Raw genomic sequence first — 16746 nt, 5'->3', positions numbered from 1 at the left:
TTCACCAAATGATCAAGAGAGAGTTTTTTCATGGCAGAGAGATCAACAGTGCACCTGCTCTGTCTGGCTTCAGCTCCAACACTGAAAACGAAACTAAAACACCGCCTGCAGCAAACAGCCTAAAATGAAAGTAAAAAGCTGACAGACAGCCCAGCTCAACCCACACTGACATCACTGATAAACACCCATTTCTTAAAGGTACTCTCCCATGACACCGTACAAAGAAAAGGAACACCACCATTTCTTAAAGTAACAAGGTTGGGATATAAATGTGGTCTTGCCAGAATACCAGCATCCTAAGAACTAAACCATTTGACTCTATGATTAAGGGCTGGATATCCATACAGAGTTACCTACTTTCCTCTATCCTCATGTCTTCCACACTGCATCTTCAGCTGAGGCCCGGTGAACAGAACCACAGAGCTCTCACCAGAACTTGTTGGCCATACTTTGTTCTTGTTTGTGCCATGTGTGACTTTGGTCACAAGGACTAAAGACCTAATTCAGCAATACTTGCTTACAGTGCTGTGTAAAGGCCAAGCATAATTATCCAATCCAGGAAACAGATGTGTCATTGTCTGGAGCTTTTATTCCAGATCCAATTTGCCAAACCCCAGCCATGCTTTAATATGGAGCTTGTTTATTGGATTTGTGACCTAGTCTGGCCCTACACTGCAACCACAAAGAAGTACTGTTCTGTTGCAGATACTGCTTCTCTGGTTATTTCTTCATACAGTGACTTATCTGTTGATGCATCTAGCTTCTATACACACGTTACAGATATTGTTAAGGATGTCAGTTCCTTGCAACCTAGAGCACTCGAACATAACTTAAATGATGCTAACACTCTAACTGTCAATCTATAGATGGCCTTATACATACAAATGCTGAATATTCTATTATTCAAATTCCTTAATAGTCACTCCTTCACTGCCTCTGTAGCTTCCTCTGCCCTGCAACCCTCCAAGAACTCTGCACACTTCTAATTCTGGCCTCTTAATCATTTCTGACTTTCACTAGTCCACCGAGATGGCTGTGCCTTCAACTTACTGGGCCCTAAACTCTAGAATTTCTTCCACAAGCCTCATCCTCGTCTTTATCACTCTTGTCTTCTTTTGTGATGCTTCTTAAAACCTACCTCATTGGTCAGGTTTTTTTGATAGATTTAAATTTTTTTCCCCGTTTACATTTCAATGAAGTGCTTTACTACTCCCTCCATTGTTCAATTCTTCAGCACATTTGACAGCAATGTAGCAGCATACAGGCCAGCTCAGCAAGATTGCATTGGTCTACACACACCGAGTACATCAACCAGACTAATATTTCAATGCAGTGAGGATAACCTGCTAAGAAATGGCAAACTAATAACTCTTGGAGATTTCAGAACTTGCTTGGCTGTGAATTTCTGGACACCCGTTCATATGTCTGATTCTAGAACTCCAGAAGCCACCTCCTTCGGCAAGCTTCTGTAGTAACAGAGGTGGGCAGACAACAAGATATAAAGTCACATTAAAATCCACAGTACAATATTAAACTGTAAATGTTATCATCATTGGGGTGAGGCAGCAGCTAATTTCTAAAGGATGTTTATGTTTTTGAAAATTTGGAAAGTTCAATTTCAAGAACTAAACTTATTTCTATGAAATCAATCATTTCTTTTTTCAAACTTAATACTGCCCTATCCCAACCTGTCTAGCATTTTAGATTATTCTTGCACTTTAACCCTATTTTAAATTAGCGGTACTTGACTGCAGAATGTACTGTTTGACTTGCAGGAGAACTTTCAATTGTTTGGATAAATATTCTCCACTTAAAGACCACTCCACCGATACATTTAGTGGTGGAAAATGGCTCAACTTGTACTTGTGACGAATTTTATATGTCGGCATTTTAACTTGCAATGTGTTTTTGGTCTTCACTTCCCCTCTTGATGGGTCTTGTCTATGTTTTTGTGTTAAAGATCTGAAGAGCCCTGAAGGGATAGCCGTTGATCACCTCGGCCGTAACATCTTCTGGACAGACTCTGGGCTAGACAGAATTGAAGTGGCCAAGATGGATGGCGATCAGAGGCGGGTGCTTTTTACTGATGACCTGGTGAACCCAAGGGCAATTGTTGTGGATCCTGTCAATGGGTATGTACTAGAATGAGAGCTCACGCAACATTCACTATTAATACTCCTTTAAGTTATCAATGTGTGAGGCAGAAAGAAGTCACGTTTCTACACCTTTCTTATCCTTTGAATGTCCCAAAGCATTCCTCAGCCAGTGAAGTACTTTTGACCTGTAGTTACTGTTGTAATATAGCGAAGACTAGCACAGAGGGACTTTGGGTCCTTGTGCAGAAATCACAAAAAAGCTAGCAGGCAAATCCAAGAGGTAATTGGGAAGAAAAATGGAATGTTGGCCTTTATTTCAAAGTGCACGGAGTATAAAAATAGGGAAGTCTTGCTAAAACTATAAAAGGCACTAGTTAGACCACAGCTGGAATGCGTGAACAGTTATTGAAGGAAAGATATTCTGGCATTGGAGGCGGTCTGGCAAAGGTTCACTAGGTCGATCCCGAGTATGGAGGGATTTTCCCATGGAGGAGAGGTTGAGGCGGTTGGGCCTATACTCATTGGAGTTTAGAAACATGAGAGGTGATCTTATGGAGAAATATAGGATTCTCAGGGGGCCTTACAGGGTAGATGATGAGAGGTTGTTTCCCCTTGTGGGAGAGTCTAGGGTCAGAGGGCAGAATCTCCGAGTAAGAGGTCGCCCATTTAAGACGTTTCAAAATAAAAAAAATTCAGAGTGCCCATTATTTTTTTAACAATTAAGGGCCAGTTTAGCGTGGCCAATCCACCTAACCTGCACATCTTTGGGTTTTGGGGGTGAAACCCACGCAGACACCGGGAGAATGTGCAAACTTCACATGGACAGTGACCCAAGGCCGGGATTCGGACCCGGGTCCTCAGTGCCGTAGTCCCAGTGCTAACCACTGCCTCACGTGCCGCCCTGATAGAGATGAGGAGGAATGTCTTCTGTCAGATGGTAGTGAATCTGAGGAATTCTTTACCTCAAGAGGGCTGTAGAGGCTGGCCGTTAAGTATGTTCAAAGCTGAGATAGACGTTTTTAATTAATAAGGGAATTGAGGGTTATTGGAAAAAGGTGGGAAAGTGGAGCTGAGGATTATCATATCAGTCATGGCCGGTACGGTAGCACGGTGGTTAGCACTGTTGCTTCACAGCGCCAGGGACCCGGTTCGATTCTCGGCTTGCGTCACTGTCTCTGTGGAGTCCGCACATTCTCCACGTGTCTGCATGTGTTTCCTCCTGGTGCTCCGATTTCCTCCCACAAGTCCGAAAGACTTGCTGAATTAGACATTCTGAATTCTCCCTCAGTATACCTGAACAGGCGCCGGAGTGTGGCGACTAGGGGATTGTCACAGTAACTTCATAACAGAGTAAGCCTACTTGTGACACTAATAAAGATTATTATTATTTTACTGAATGGTGGAGCAGACACGAAGGGCCGAATTACCTTTTTCTGCTCCTACGTATTTTGGTCTTGCAGATCAACTATGATACAAGAATAAGTGCCTGCAATTGGACATGGCAAATTTATAGAAACCTCTGAAATTTGGGGCACTTTTTAGATTAAGCTTCGATCTTCTCTTTCACATTGGTGAAAGAAAAAGTTGAGAACTCACGTCCAGAAAACCAGAATGTGCTGGAATTCCTTCCTTGCCATGACCATGCAGCTGTTGGATTTGCTGTATAAACCCAACTCATTCACTAATTCCTTTAGGAAGGGGAAACCTTCCATCCTTGCCCAGTTTGGGCCTGTATGTGACTTCTGTCCCACACCAATATGGTAGCCATTCTGTCACATCAAACCACTAGTGTGGCTCAAGGAAGTGACTCATTTCACTTGTGGGCTGTTGGGGATAGGCAATAACCACAGACTTTGCCAGAAATATCCAGATCCTGATAATGAATATAAAATATAACCTGTCTGCACTACTTTTCATCGAGCATTGTTTGTCCCAATCACAGAAGTTCAATGGAACACATTTTTAAAAACTTCTTCTGTTCTGTTGGTTACTCGTGCCTCATTAAACATAAATCATTAATGCATAGTTCCTGTGAGCATTTGGTATGGTGGATTTGTGGCTCTACCAGTGCATCCCACGATGTATTTCAGTCGCACATATGTGGTGCACTGCTATGTAATTAACCCTTTATGTATTCTGTGCCTTTGATTCTGTTTCTGAAATATTGCCAACCAGTCAATCTGAGAACTCCATTTTTTGTATAATATATGTTTTTTAAAATTCCACAAGTACTTCATGAAAGAAACTGTTATCGCGGGATGGGAATAGTTGCAAGCTGAATAAGGAAGTTAGGGAGAATTGGTAGGTGGCAACAAAAGGAATGTATCATGTTTCTGGTTAGTACGGGTCAAGAGTTGGAGGGCAGGATCTTGTGACAGCAGTGCTAATTCGGAGTTACGAGCACATTGGGACGGGTGGTTAAGATTTCTAGGATAATCCTTTTTTTAAACTGCACTGAATATACCTTGTGTTATGTCACAACTAATGTGTTTTGAATTTTCTGGTTTACAGAGAGGGTGCAAAGAGGAGACTTATTGAATTGGTACAAGGATGAGGGAATTGTTATATGGAGAGACTAGAGGAACTGGGATTGTTCTCCTTAGAACAGAGACATTTAAGGAGAAATTTAGCAGAGGTTTCAAAATTGAGGATTTTCAATAATCAGTAAGGAGTATCACTGACCAGAGTGCATAGATTTTCTTTTTTTTTAAATTTAGAGTAGCCAATTCATTTTTTAAAAAAAAATTAAATGGCGTGACCAATCCACCGACCCTGCACAACTTTGGGTTGTGGGGGGGGCGAGACACTCACAGACACGGGGAGAATGTGCAAACTCCACACGGACAGTGACCTAGGGTTGTGATCGAACCCGGGTCCTCCGTGCCGTGAGGCAGCAGTGCTAACCACTGCACCGCCATGCTGCCCCTGAGTGCATAGATTTTATATGATCATCCAATTTAGGGATCAACAACTTTGACTGAGGAAATTTCTCCTTATTTCAGTCCTAAACGGCCAACCCTTTTCGTTTGTGACCTGTGGTTTTAGACTCCCCAGCCAGGGGCAACATCCTTCCAGCACCTGCCCGGTCAGGTCCTTGAAGAATTTTCTATATTTCAATTAGAGCAATTCCTATTCTTCTAAACTCGGAATATTGGTCCAGCCTCTCCTCACAGAACAACCCCCTCAACACGGGTATCAGTCTAGTGAACCTTTGTTGAATTGCGAGCGAGACTCCCGAAAGGTATGTTGCCTCCCGGGGGCCAGGGATGTCTCGGATCGAGTCTACAGGATTCTTAAGGGGGAGGGGGAGCAACCAGAAGTCATTGTGCACATAGGCACCAACGACATAGCTAAGAAAAGGGATGAGGATCTTAAAAAAGTGATTTTAGGGATTTAGGTTGGAAGCTAAAGAGCAGGACAAGCAGAGTAGTGATCTCAGGATTGCTACCGGTGTCACATGCAAGTGATGCAAGGAACAGCGAGCGAGTGCAGCTGAACACGTGGCTACAGGGCTGGTGCAGGAGGGAAGGCTTCAGATATGTGGATCATTGGGATATCTTCTGGGGAAGATGGGACCTGTACATGAAGGACGGATTGCACCTAAACTGGAAGGGCACCGATATCCTGGGTGGGAGGTTTGCTAGAGCTCTTAGGAAGCGTTTAAACTAGTTTGGCAAGGGGATGGGAACCAGAGCTATGGATCAGAGGATAGGGTAGCTGTTGAACAGGCAGAAATAGTATGCAGCAGGTCTGTGAGGAAGGATAGACAGTTGATAAGGCAAAGTTGCACTCAGTGGAATGGGTTAAAGTGTGCCTGTTTCAATGCAAGGAGTGTCAGGAATAAGGGAGATGAACTTCGAGCATGGATCAGTACTTGGAACTACGATGTTGTGGCCATTACGGAGGCATGGATTTCACAGGGGCAGGAATGGTTGTTAGATGTTCCGCAGTTTAGATGTTTTAAGAAGAATAGGGAGGGAGGTAAAAGAGGAGGAGGTGTGGCACTGTTAATTAGGGAGTGCACCACAGCTGCAGAAAAGGAGGTAGTTGAGGCGGGCTTGTCTACTGAGTCAGTATGGGTAGAAGTCAGAAACCAGAACGGAGCAGTCATTTTATTGGGAGTTTTCTATAGACCCCCCCCCCCCCCCCAATAGCAGCAGAGAGATAGAGGAACAGATTGGGCGTCAGATCTTGGAAAAGTGCAGAAGTAACAGAGTTGTTGTCATGGGTGACTTCAACTTCCCTAATATTGACTGGAACCTCCTTAGTGCAAATGGTTTAGATGGAGCAGATTTTGTCAGTTGTGTACAGGAAGGATTCCTGACTCAATATGTAGATAGGCCGACTAGGGGGGAGGCCATATTGGACTTGGTGCTCATAATGAACCAGGCCAGGTGGTCGGATGTCTCGGTGGGAGAGCATTTCGGTGACAGTGACCACAATCCTTGACCTTTACCATCGTCATGGAGAGGAATAGGAACGCAGTGTGGGAAGGTATTTAATTGGGGGAGGGGAAATTATACTGCTATTAGACAGGAGCTGAGGAGCATAAAGTGGGCACAATTGTTCTTGGGGAAATGCACAACAGTAATGTGTGGATTGTTTAAGGAGCACTTGCTGCGAGTGCTGAATTGTTTTAACCCACTGAGACGAGGAAGGAATGGTAAGGTGAAGGAGCCTTGGATGACAAGAGAAGTGGAGCTTCTAGTCGAGAGGAAGAAGGAAGCTTACGTAAGGTTGAGGAAGCAAGGATCTAACTCGGCTCTAGAGGGTTACAAGGTAGCCAGGAAGGAACTCAAAAATGGACTGAGGAGAGCTAGAAGGGGGCATGAAAAAGCCCTGGCGGAAAGGATTAGGGAAAACCCCAATGCGTTCAACACTTAGAACATAGAACGATACAGCGCAGTACAGGCCCTTCGGCCCACGATGTTGCACCGAAACAAAAGCCATCTAACCTACACTATGCCATTATCATCCATATGTTTATCCAATAAACGTTTAAATGCCCTCAATGTTGGCGAGTTCACTACTGTAGCAGGTAGGGCATTCCATGGCCTCACTACTCTTTGCGTAAAGAACCTACCTCTGTCCTATTTCTATTACCCCTCAGTTTCAAGCTATGTCCCCTCGTGCCAGCCATTTCCATCCACGGGAGAAGGCTCTCACTGTCCACCCTATCTAACCCCCTGATCATTTTGTATGCCTCTATTAAGTCTCCTCTTAACCTTCTCTCCAACGAAAACAACCTCAAGTCCATCAGCCTTTCCTCATAAGATTTTCCCTCCATACCAGGCAACATCCTGGTAAATCTCCTCTGCACCCGCTCCAAAGCCTCCACGTCCTTCCTATAATGCGGTGACCAGAACTGTACGCAATACTCCAAATGCGGCCGTACCAGAGTTCTGTACAGCTGCAACATGACCTCCTGACTCCGGAACTCAATCCCTCTACCAATAAAGGCCAACACTCCATAGGCCTTCTTCACAACCCTATCAACCTGGGTGGCAACTTTCAGGGATCTATGTACATGGACACCTAGATCCCTCTGCTCATCTACACTTTCAAGAACTTTTCCATTAGCCAAATATTCCGCATTCCTGTTATTCCTTCCAAAGTGAATCACCTCACACTTCTCTACATTAAACTCCATTTGCCACCTCTCAGCCCAGCTCTGCAGCTTATCTATATCCCTCTGTAACCTGCTACATCCTTCCACACTATCGACAACACCACCGACTTTAGTATCGTCTGCAAATTTACTCACCCACCCTTCTGCGCCTTCCTCTAGGTCATTGATAAAAATGACAAACAGCAACGGCCCCAGAACAGATCCTTGTGGTACTCCACTTGTAACTGAACTCCATTCTGAACATTTCCCATCAACCACCACCCTCTGTCTCCTTTCAGCTAGCCAATTTCTGATCCACATCTCTAAATCACCCTCAATCCCCAGCCTCCGTATTTTCTGCAATAGCCTACCGTGGGGAACCTTATCAAACGCTTTGCTGAAATCCATATACACCACATCAACTGCTCTACCCTCGTCTACCTGTTCACTCACCTTCTTAAAGAACTCAATAAGGTTTGTGAGGCATGACCTACCCTTCACAAAGCCATGCTGACTATCCCTGATCATATTATTCCTATCTAGATGATTATAAATCTTGTCTCTTATAATCCCCTCCAAGACTTTACCCACTACAGACGTGAGGCTCACCGGTCTATAGTTGCCGGGGTTGTCTCTGCTCCCCTTTTTGAACAAAGGGACCACATTTGCTATCCTCCAGTCCTCTGGCACTATTCCTGTAGCCAATGATGACATAAAAATCAAAGCCAAAGGTCCAGCAATCTCTTCCCTGGCCTCCCAGAGAATCCTAGGATAAATCCCATCAGGACCCGGGGATTTATCTATTTTCAGCCTGTCCAGAATTGCCAACACCTCTTCCCTACGTACCTCAATGCCATCTATTCTATTAGCCTGGGTCTCCGCATTCTCCTCCACAACATTATCTTTTTCCTGAGTGAATACTGACGAAAAATATTAATTTAGTATCTTGCCTATCTCTTCAGACTCCACACACAACTTCCCATCCCTGTCCTTGACTGGTCCTACTCTTTCCCTAGTCATTCGCTTATTCCTGACATACCTATAGAAAGCTTTTGGGTTTTCCTTGATCCTACCTGCCAAATACTTCTCATGTCCCCTCCTTGCTCGTCTTAGCTCTCTCTTTAGATCCTTCCTCGCTACCTTGTAACTATCCATCGCCCCAACTGAAACTTCACACCTCATCTTCACATAGGCCTCCTTCTTCCTCTTAACAAGAGATTCCACTTCTTTGGTAAACCACGGTTCCCTCGCTCAACGCCTTCCTCCCTGCCTGACCGGTACATACTTATCAAGAACACGCAGTAGCTGATCCTTGAACAAGCTCCACTTATCCACTGTGCCCAACACTTGCAGCCTACTTCTCCACCTTATCCCCCCCAAGTCACGTCTAATGGCATCATAATTGCCCTTCCCCCAGCTGTAACTCTTGCCCTGCGGTGTATACTTATCCCTTTCCATCATTAACGTAAACGTCACCGAATTGTGGTCACTGTCCCCAAAGTGCTCTCCTACCTCCAAATCCAACACCTGGCCTGGTTCATTACCCAAAACCAAATCCAACGTGGCCTCTCCTCTTGTTGGCCTGTCAACATATTGTGTCAGGAAACCCTCCTGCACACACTGTACAAAAAACGACCCATCTAATGTACTCGAACTATATCTTTTCCAGTCAATATTTGGAAAGTTAAAGTCTCCCATAATAACTACCCTGTTACTTTCGCTCTTATCCAGAATCATCCTCGCCATCCTTTCCTCTACATCCCTAGAACTATTTGGAGGCCTATAGAAGACTCCCAACAGGGTGACCTCTCCTTTCATGTTTCTAACCTCAGCCCATACTACCTCGGAAGATGAGTCCCCATCTAGCATCCTCTCCGCCACCGTAATACTGCTCTTGACTAGCAGCGCCACACCTCCCCCTCTTTTGCCTCCTTCTCTGAGCTTACTAAAACACCTAAACCCCGGAACCTGCAACATCCATTCCTGTCCCTGCTCTATCCATGTCTCCGAAATGGCCACAACATCGAAGTCCCAGGTACCAACCCATGCTGCCAGTTCCCCTACCTTATTTCGTATACTCCTGGCATTGAAGTAGACACACTTCAAACCACCTACCTGAACACTGGCCCCCTCCTGCGACGTCAAATCTGTGCTCCTGACCTCTATACTCTCATTCTCCCTTACCCTAAAACTACAATCCAGGTTCCCATGCCCCTGCTGCATTAGTTGTCCTCCCTCACTTCCCGTAGTAACCTTGGGTATATCCTGTCAGGCCCAGGGGACTTATCTATCCTGATGGTTTTCAAAATCTCCAGCACATCCTCCTTCTTAATATCAACCTGTTTGAGTCTATTAACCTGGTTCACGCTGTTCTCATGGGCAACAAGGCCCCTCTCTCCAGTGAATACTGAAGCAAAATATTCATTTTGGGCCTCCCCCATCTCTTCAGACTCTAGGCACACGTTCCCTCCACTATCCCTGATCGGCTCTACTCTCACTCTGATCAACCTCTTATTTCTCACAAGTTGTTAAGAAGGCGTATGGTGTGTTGGCTTTCATTAACAGAGGTATTGAGTTTAAGAGCCGCGAGGTTTTGCTGCAGCTTTATAAAACTCTAGTTCAACCACACTTGGAATATTGTGTCCAGTTCTGGTCGCCTCATTATAGGAAGGATGTGGATGCTTTGGAGAGGGTAGAGAGGCGATTTACCAGGATGCTACCTGGACTGGAGGGCATGTCTTATGAAGAAAGGTTGAGGGAGCTAGGGCTTTTCTCACTGGAGCGAAGAAGGCAGAGAGGTGACTTATTCGAGGTGTACAAGGTGATGAGAGGCATGGATAGAGTGGATAGCCAGAGACTTTTCCTCAGGGTGGAAATGGCTGTCACGAGGGGACATAATTTTAAGGTGATTGGAGGAAGGTATAGGGGAGATGTCAGAGGTAGGTACTTTACACAGAGAAATGAAATGAAATGAAAATCGCTTATTGTCACAAGTAGGCTTCAAATGAAGTTACTGTGAAAAGCCCCTAGTCGCCACGTTCCGGCGCCTGTTCGGGGAGGCAGTTACGGGAATCGAACCGTGCTGCTGGCCTGCCTTGTGGGTGTGTGGAATGCACTGCCAGCAGAGGTGGTGGAGTCAGAGTCATTAGGGACATTTACGCGACTCTTAGCCATCACATGGACAGCAGTAAATTGAAGGGGTATAGGTTAGGTTGATCTTAGATTAAGATAAATGGTCGGCACAACATCGTGGGCTGAAGGGCCTGTACTGTGCTGTACTGTTCTATGTTCTTCTATGTTCTATGCCTGCAAGTTCAACATATCCTTCTTTGGGCAAGGAGACCAACTTATATGTTAAGTCTTCACAGTTTTTTCATTGTGCCATTAGAACTACTTCTCAATCGTTTTCTTTCAGTAACCTGTACTGGACAGATTGGAATCGGGATGCTCCCAAAATTGAGACCTCCTACATGGATGGAACTAACAGACGGATCCTTGTGAAAGACGATCTTGGCCTTCCTAATGGATTAACCTATGACCCATACAGTGCATTGTTGTGCTGGGCTGATGCAGGTTTGTTGAACCTCGATGGTTTTTCTAATTGCAAACTTTAAAGTCTGATTTGTCAAGTTGATATTTGGGTGCCTTACCTCATGATCATATCTCGGCTCAGAGTTAATAAGCTGCAGTTCAAGCTTCAGATCCTGCAATGGTGCGTCAGGGAGGGAGAAAGTTACCTGAATGTTTTGATCCAGGAGGCAGTTGCACCCCTTAAACTAGGTACTTTAAATTTGGTTTTGTGGTCCGGGACAGGTGGGTGTGACTATAAGAGAGGCTTGATGTGGAGATGCCAGCGTTGGACTGGGGTGAGCACAGTAAAAAGTCTTACAACACCAGGTTAAAGTCTAACAGGTTTGTTTTGATGTCACTAGCTTTCGGAGCGCTGCTCCTTCCTCAGGTGAATGAAGAGGTAGTTTCCAGAAACATATATATAGACAAATTCAAAGATGCCAGACGATACTTTGAATGTGAGCATTTGCAGGTAATTAAGTCTTTACAGATCCAGAGAGAGGGGTAATCCCAGGTTAAAGAGGTGTGAATTATCTCAAACCAGGACAGTTGGTAGGATTTCGCAAGCCCAGGCCAGATGGTGGGGGGTGAATGTAATGCAACATGAATCCAAGGTCCCGGTTGAGGCCGTAATCGTGTGCGGAACTTGGCTATAAGTTTCTGCTCGGTGATTCTTCGTTGTCGCGCGTCCTAACTGCCGCCTTGGAGAACGCTTACCCGAAGATCAGAGGCTGAATGCCCTTGAGTGCTTAAGTGTTCCCCGACTGGAAGGGAACATTCCTGCCTGGTGATTGTCGCGCGATGTCCGTTCATTCGTTGTCGCAGCGTCTGCATGGTCTCGCCAAGAGAGGCTAACATGGAAATCCACAAGAGGGGAGATTTGGGAAGTTTAATGATAAAGGACAAAGCAATAGTGCAGGGTAGCAATACTGGTAATCATAACCGAGTGTGACAGGGAGGGACAGAATGTGCACATATAACGGTGCACAAGCAAATGAGGTCAGAGTGGGGAAATTTGATAAAAAGACAGAATTAAAGACTATCTAAATGTATGCAGTATTTGTAAAAAAAAAAAGACAGATTAATTGAAAACACAAATAGAAATAAACGAGTACAATATGATCGCCATTTCACAGACCTGGTTGCAAAATGATCACGACTGGGACCTGAATATTCAAGGGTATTTGACATTTCAGCAGGACAGGAAGAAATGTGAAGAAGGTGGGATAGCCCTGTTAAAGGATGAGATCAGTGCAATAGTGAGAATTGTTCTTGGTTCGGAGGATCAAAATGTAGAATCAGTTTGGCTGGTGTTAAGGAATAGCAAATGGAAAGAGGTGGGAATGGTTGATAGGCCCCCAGCAGCTACACTGTAGGACAATATAAATCACAGGAGCAGGCCACTTTAAAAGAGAGGATTAACTAATGACCTCATTGTAAAGAATCTTGTGGACAAGAGTAATCATAATATGATAGAATTTCACATTCAGTTTGAGAGTAAGAAATGTGAGTCTGAAATGAGTAATTGCCTTTAAGTTTAAGACACAAGAGTATGAAGACAGAGTTGGGCTGGGAAATAGGTTGAAAGGAAGGTGGTAGAAAAGCAGTAACAGACAATTAAGAATATATTTCACAACTCATCAAAGATATATTCCTTTGAGAAAAAAAAGACCATGCACCATCCATGGCTATCTAAGCAAGTTTAAAATCCTGTCGAATTAAAAGAAAAGATGCACAATTCTGCAAAGATTCATTGTAGGGTGGAAGATTGGTAAAGTTTTAGACACCAGCAAAGGATGACTTTTAACAAAGTAGATGGTGAAATTGGAGCAGGAGAGAAAACTAACAAGAAATATAAAAACAGACAGTAAAGGCTTCTGCAAGTATATAAAAACGAAGAGTAGCAAAAGTGAGCTTGGTGCTTTGGAAGGTGAGACATTGGGATTAATAATAGGAAAAAAGGAAATGGCAAACACTTGGAACAATTATTTTGTATCCATCTGCCCAGTAGAAGATGCATAAAGCATTGCATGAATAGTAGAAAAGCAGGGGGGTAAAGGGAGAGAGGAATTTGAAACCACCTCAATTACTATAGAAAAGGTACTAGGGGTAACTAATGGGACTAAAGGCTAACAAGTCCCCTGGACCTAATGGCATCCACAGAATGTAAACAAAGTGGCTGCAGAGATTAGCGGATGAATTGATTGTAAGCTTCCAAAATGTCCTAGATTCTGGAAAAGTCCCAATGGATTGGAAAACCGCAAATGTAACACCACTATTCGAGAAAAAAGGGAGACAGGAAACGGGAAACTCTCAGCCAGTTAGTCTAATATCAGTCACTGGGAAACTGTTAGGATCAATTATTAAAGAGTTAGTGGCAGTAGACCTGAAGAGGTGGAATTCCCTGCCGTTGTCCCTGGCAGGAAGGATACAGACAATTAAGATGAACTACTACCGAGATTCTTATTTGTTTCCCAAATCCTTCCAATGTTCCTCCCAAAAGTGTTCTTTCGTAGGCTGGACAGATTAATTTTATAATTTGTTTGGGCATGCAAAACTCCCAGGATTCGGAAGATCTTTTTGCAAAGAGGGCCGGAGTTGGGAATGTTGGCGGTCCAAAACCTATTATACTACTACTGGGTGACAAATCTAGTGACAGTGAGGTGTTGGTTGCGGGGAGGGGAAGGAATCAGAGCGGGTTCGGATAGAGGAGGCTACCTGTGTGAGGTCAAGTTTGAGGACCTTGGTCCCACTCCCGTTCTCTCTGGGTAGATATACTAGGAATCCATTGGTTGTATCTTCGCTCAGATTGCGGAACAAATTGAGGCGGTACTTTGGGCTAAGAGGCATGTCGACACAGGCCCCATTATGTAGGAATCATCGGTTTATGACGGGAAAGGTGGATGCAATGTATGGTAGGTGGTACAGGGAAGGGGTAGAACAGTTGAGGGACCTATTTATTGAAGGAAAGCTTGCAGAATTGGAGGAATTACATGGGAAATTTGAATTGCCTATGGGGAGCAAATTTAGATACATTCAGGTCCGAAACTTTGCAATCAAAGAGCTTCCCTCGTTTCCTCATCTGCAGAATGATACTAAATGGTACGAGAAAAGTTGGTAACTTTGGACAATCTGCGAGAGGGGAAGTTGGAGATATTTATATGTCTACTGGAAACTGATAAGCCGCCAATGGAAGATATGAGGAAGAAGTGGCGGGAGGAGTTGGAAATCAAGCTTGGAGGGAGGATCTGGAGTGAGATCATGCACTGAATTAACTCAACTTCAACCTGTGCTAGGATGAGCCTCACCCAGTTCAAGGTAGTGCACAGGACTTGCATGACAAGGGCTCGGCTGAGCATGTTTTCCCCAGAGGTAGAAGATAAGTGTGACAAGTGCGGGAGAGGATAGGCAAACCATTCGCATATGTTCTGGGAGTGTTCAAAGCTGAGGGTTTTCTGAGCTGCAGTGTTTGATACAATATCAGAGATAGTGGGGGTCAAGCTGGCACCGTGACCTTTGGTGGCAATTTTGGGGGTTTCAGAATTGCCGGAGCTGTGTGGAGTGGAGGGGGGCTGACATAGTAGCCTTCGTCTCACTGGTTGCAAGTCAACGATTCCAATTGTGGAGATTGGCGGTGCTACCAGACATTTCAACATGACATGGGGATCTGGTTGAATTCTTGAAGTTGGAGAAAATTAAATATGTGCTCTGGGTCGGAGGAAGGGTTCTTTGTCAAATGGAAATTCTTTCTATCCCTGTTTAAATACATTTTCGTTGCCACAGGGTATGGGGGGGGGGGGACCTTAGGGGTAGGAGAGGGGAATGGGGGGTTCCCCAGGCTGAATCGTGATATGAAGAGTTTCACTTGTTAGAAAAGGTTGTTCTTGTCTTTATTTTCAGTCACAAAGTCGGTCCTCTAGGCAGAGTCTCCATGAGGCCGCGAGACTGAGCTACACCATTAGCAACTTTGATGTCTGAATTTTCCTGAAACCAAAGAAAAAATGTTGGAAAATCTGAGCAGGTGTGGCAGCATCTATAGGGAGAGAAAAGAGCTAACATTTCGAGTCCAGATGACCCTTTGTCAAAGCTTTGAAAAAGGGTCATCTGGATTCGAAACGTTATCTCTTTTCTGCTGAGATTTGCCAACATTTTCTCTTTGGTTTCAGATTCCAGCATCCGTAGTAATTTGCTTTCATCGATGAATTTTTCCTGAGCTCCGCTTCTGACCCGATAGCCTCTCCATCACCAAGACGGTCTATTTTCCCCCCTGTAACATAACCAACCTTTTCCCTGCCTCAGCTCACCTTCTTCGGAAATCCTCATCCTTGTCTTGGTTAACTTTGGACTCAAAATGCCAGTGCTCTCTTTTTTAAAAAATATATATATTTTTTTCTTAAAGATTTTCTGTTTACAATAAATTTTATAACAAAGCCAAAATCACAAACAGCAGATGTAACGCAACAAAACCACAACCAACCATTTGCACCGCACCAACAAAAGAAAGGAAAAATAAAACCCAATTCTCTCTTCTCCCCCCCCCGACCCTCAAACAACTGATGATGACTAATTCCTTAAAGTCGGCCATGAATGTCTGCCTTCGTAGAACCCCTCAATCTACCTCCCGACGGTGTACTTGAATTTCTCCAGGTATAAGAATTCCATTAGGTCACCCAACCATAGCGAGGCACTGATACCGGTGCTCTCTTGTACCCCATCTCATTCATTCATCATCCTCTGCTCACTGACCTACATCTGTTCCTGGTCCAGAACTGCTAAATCGTAAAATGTTCACCCTTTCTTTCAAATTCCTTCACGGCCTTGCCTGCAGGGCATGTTTCGTGGTGGACATGGCCCACCACTGGCCAGCAGTGGGATCTTCTGGTAGATACAAGATACTCTAATTTTAATTTCTCTGTTATTGGAAACCCTGCCACACCCCTAAGTTTTTAACTTTCCCCTCAAAACCTTTCTGTTCCTCTTTCCTACTTTGAGATGCTCCTTAGCACCTTTCTCTTTGAGTCATGTGAGAATAGTAGCTCTGATGACTGGATATTTTGTCAGAGTTATATTGTTTTGTAGCGGTTTGGGGTTTTGCTGACATTAAAGGTACTGCATAAGTCATCGTAATGCATTGTTTGTACTTGTGGAACTGACCATGCCAACAAGGGCGGTACAGTGGTTAGCACTGCTGCCTCACAGAGCCAGGGATCCGGGTTTGATTCCGGCCTTGGGTGGCTGTGTAGAGGTTGCCCTTTCGCTCCGTGTCTGTATGGGTTTCGTCTGGGTACAAAGTCCAAAAGGTGAGCAGGTTAGGTGGGGTTAGAGGGCTAGTGTGGGAAGGTGGGCCTAGGTAGGCTGTTCTTTCGGAGCGCTGGTGCAGATTCGATGGGCGATTGGCCTCCTTCTGCACTGTCGGGATACTATGGATTCTGTGGAACATCTGGGTCCGTTCCATTTCCATGGGAAATTTCA

General features: G+C 44.6%; 1 protein-coding gene across 1 annotated transcript in view; it reads left to right on the top strand.

Moving 5' to 3' along the window:
• nid1a (nidogen 1a) overlaps positions 1-16746 on the top strand; it is a 171624-nt gene that overhangs the window by 143695 nt on the left and 11183 nt on the right. Inside the window, exons 16-17 of the mRNA XM_072498519.1 lie at positions 1961-2132; positions 11120-11277. Of these exons, the coding sequence (XP_072354620.1) occupies positions 1961-2132; positions 11120-11277 (330 nt within the window). The remainder of the gene's footprint in view (positions 1-1960; positions 2133-11119; positions 11278-16746) is intronic.

Source organism: Scyliorhinus torazame, chromosome 4, assembly GCF_047496885.1.
Source record: "Scyliorhinus torazame isolate Kashiwa2021f chromosome 4, sScyTor2.1, whole genome shotgun sequence".
Taxonomy (NCBI): domain Eukaryota; kingdom Metazoa; phylum Chordata; class Chondrichthyes; order Carcharhiniformes; family Scyliorhinidae; genus Scyliorhinus; species Scyliorhinus torazame.
This window is presented reverse-complemented; position numbering and strand designations above follow the sequence as displayed.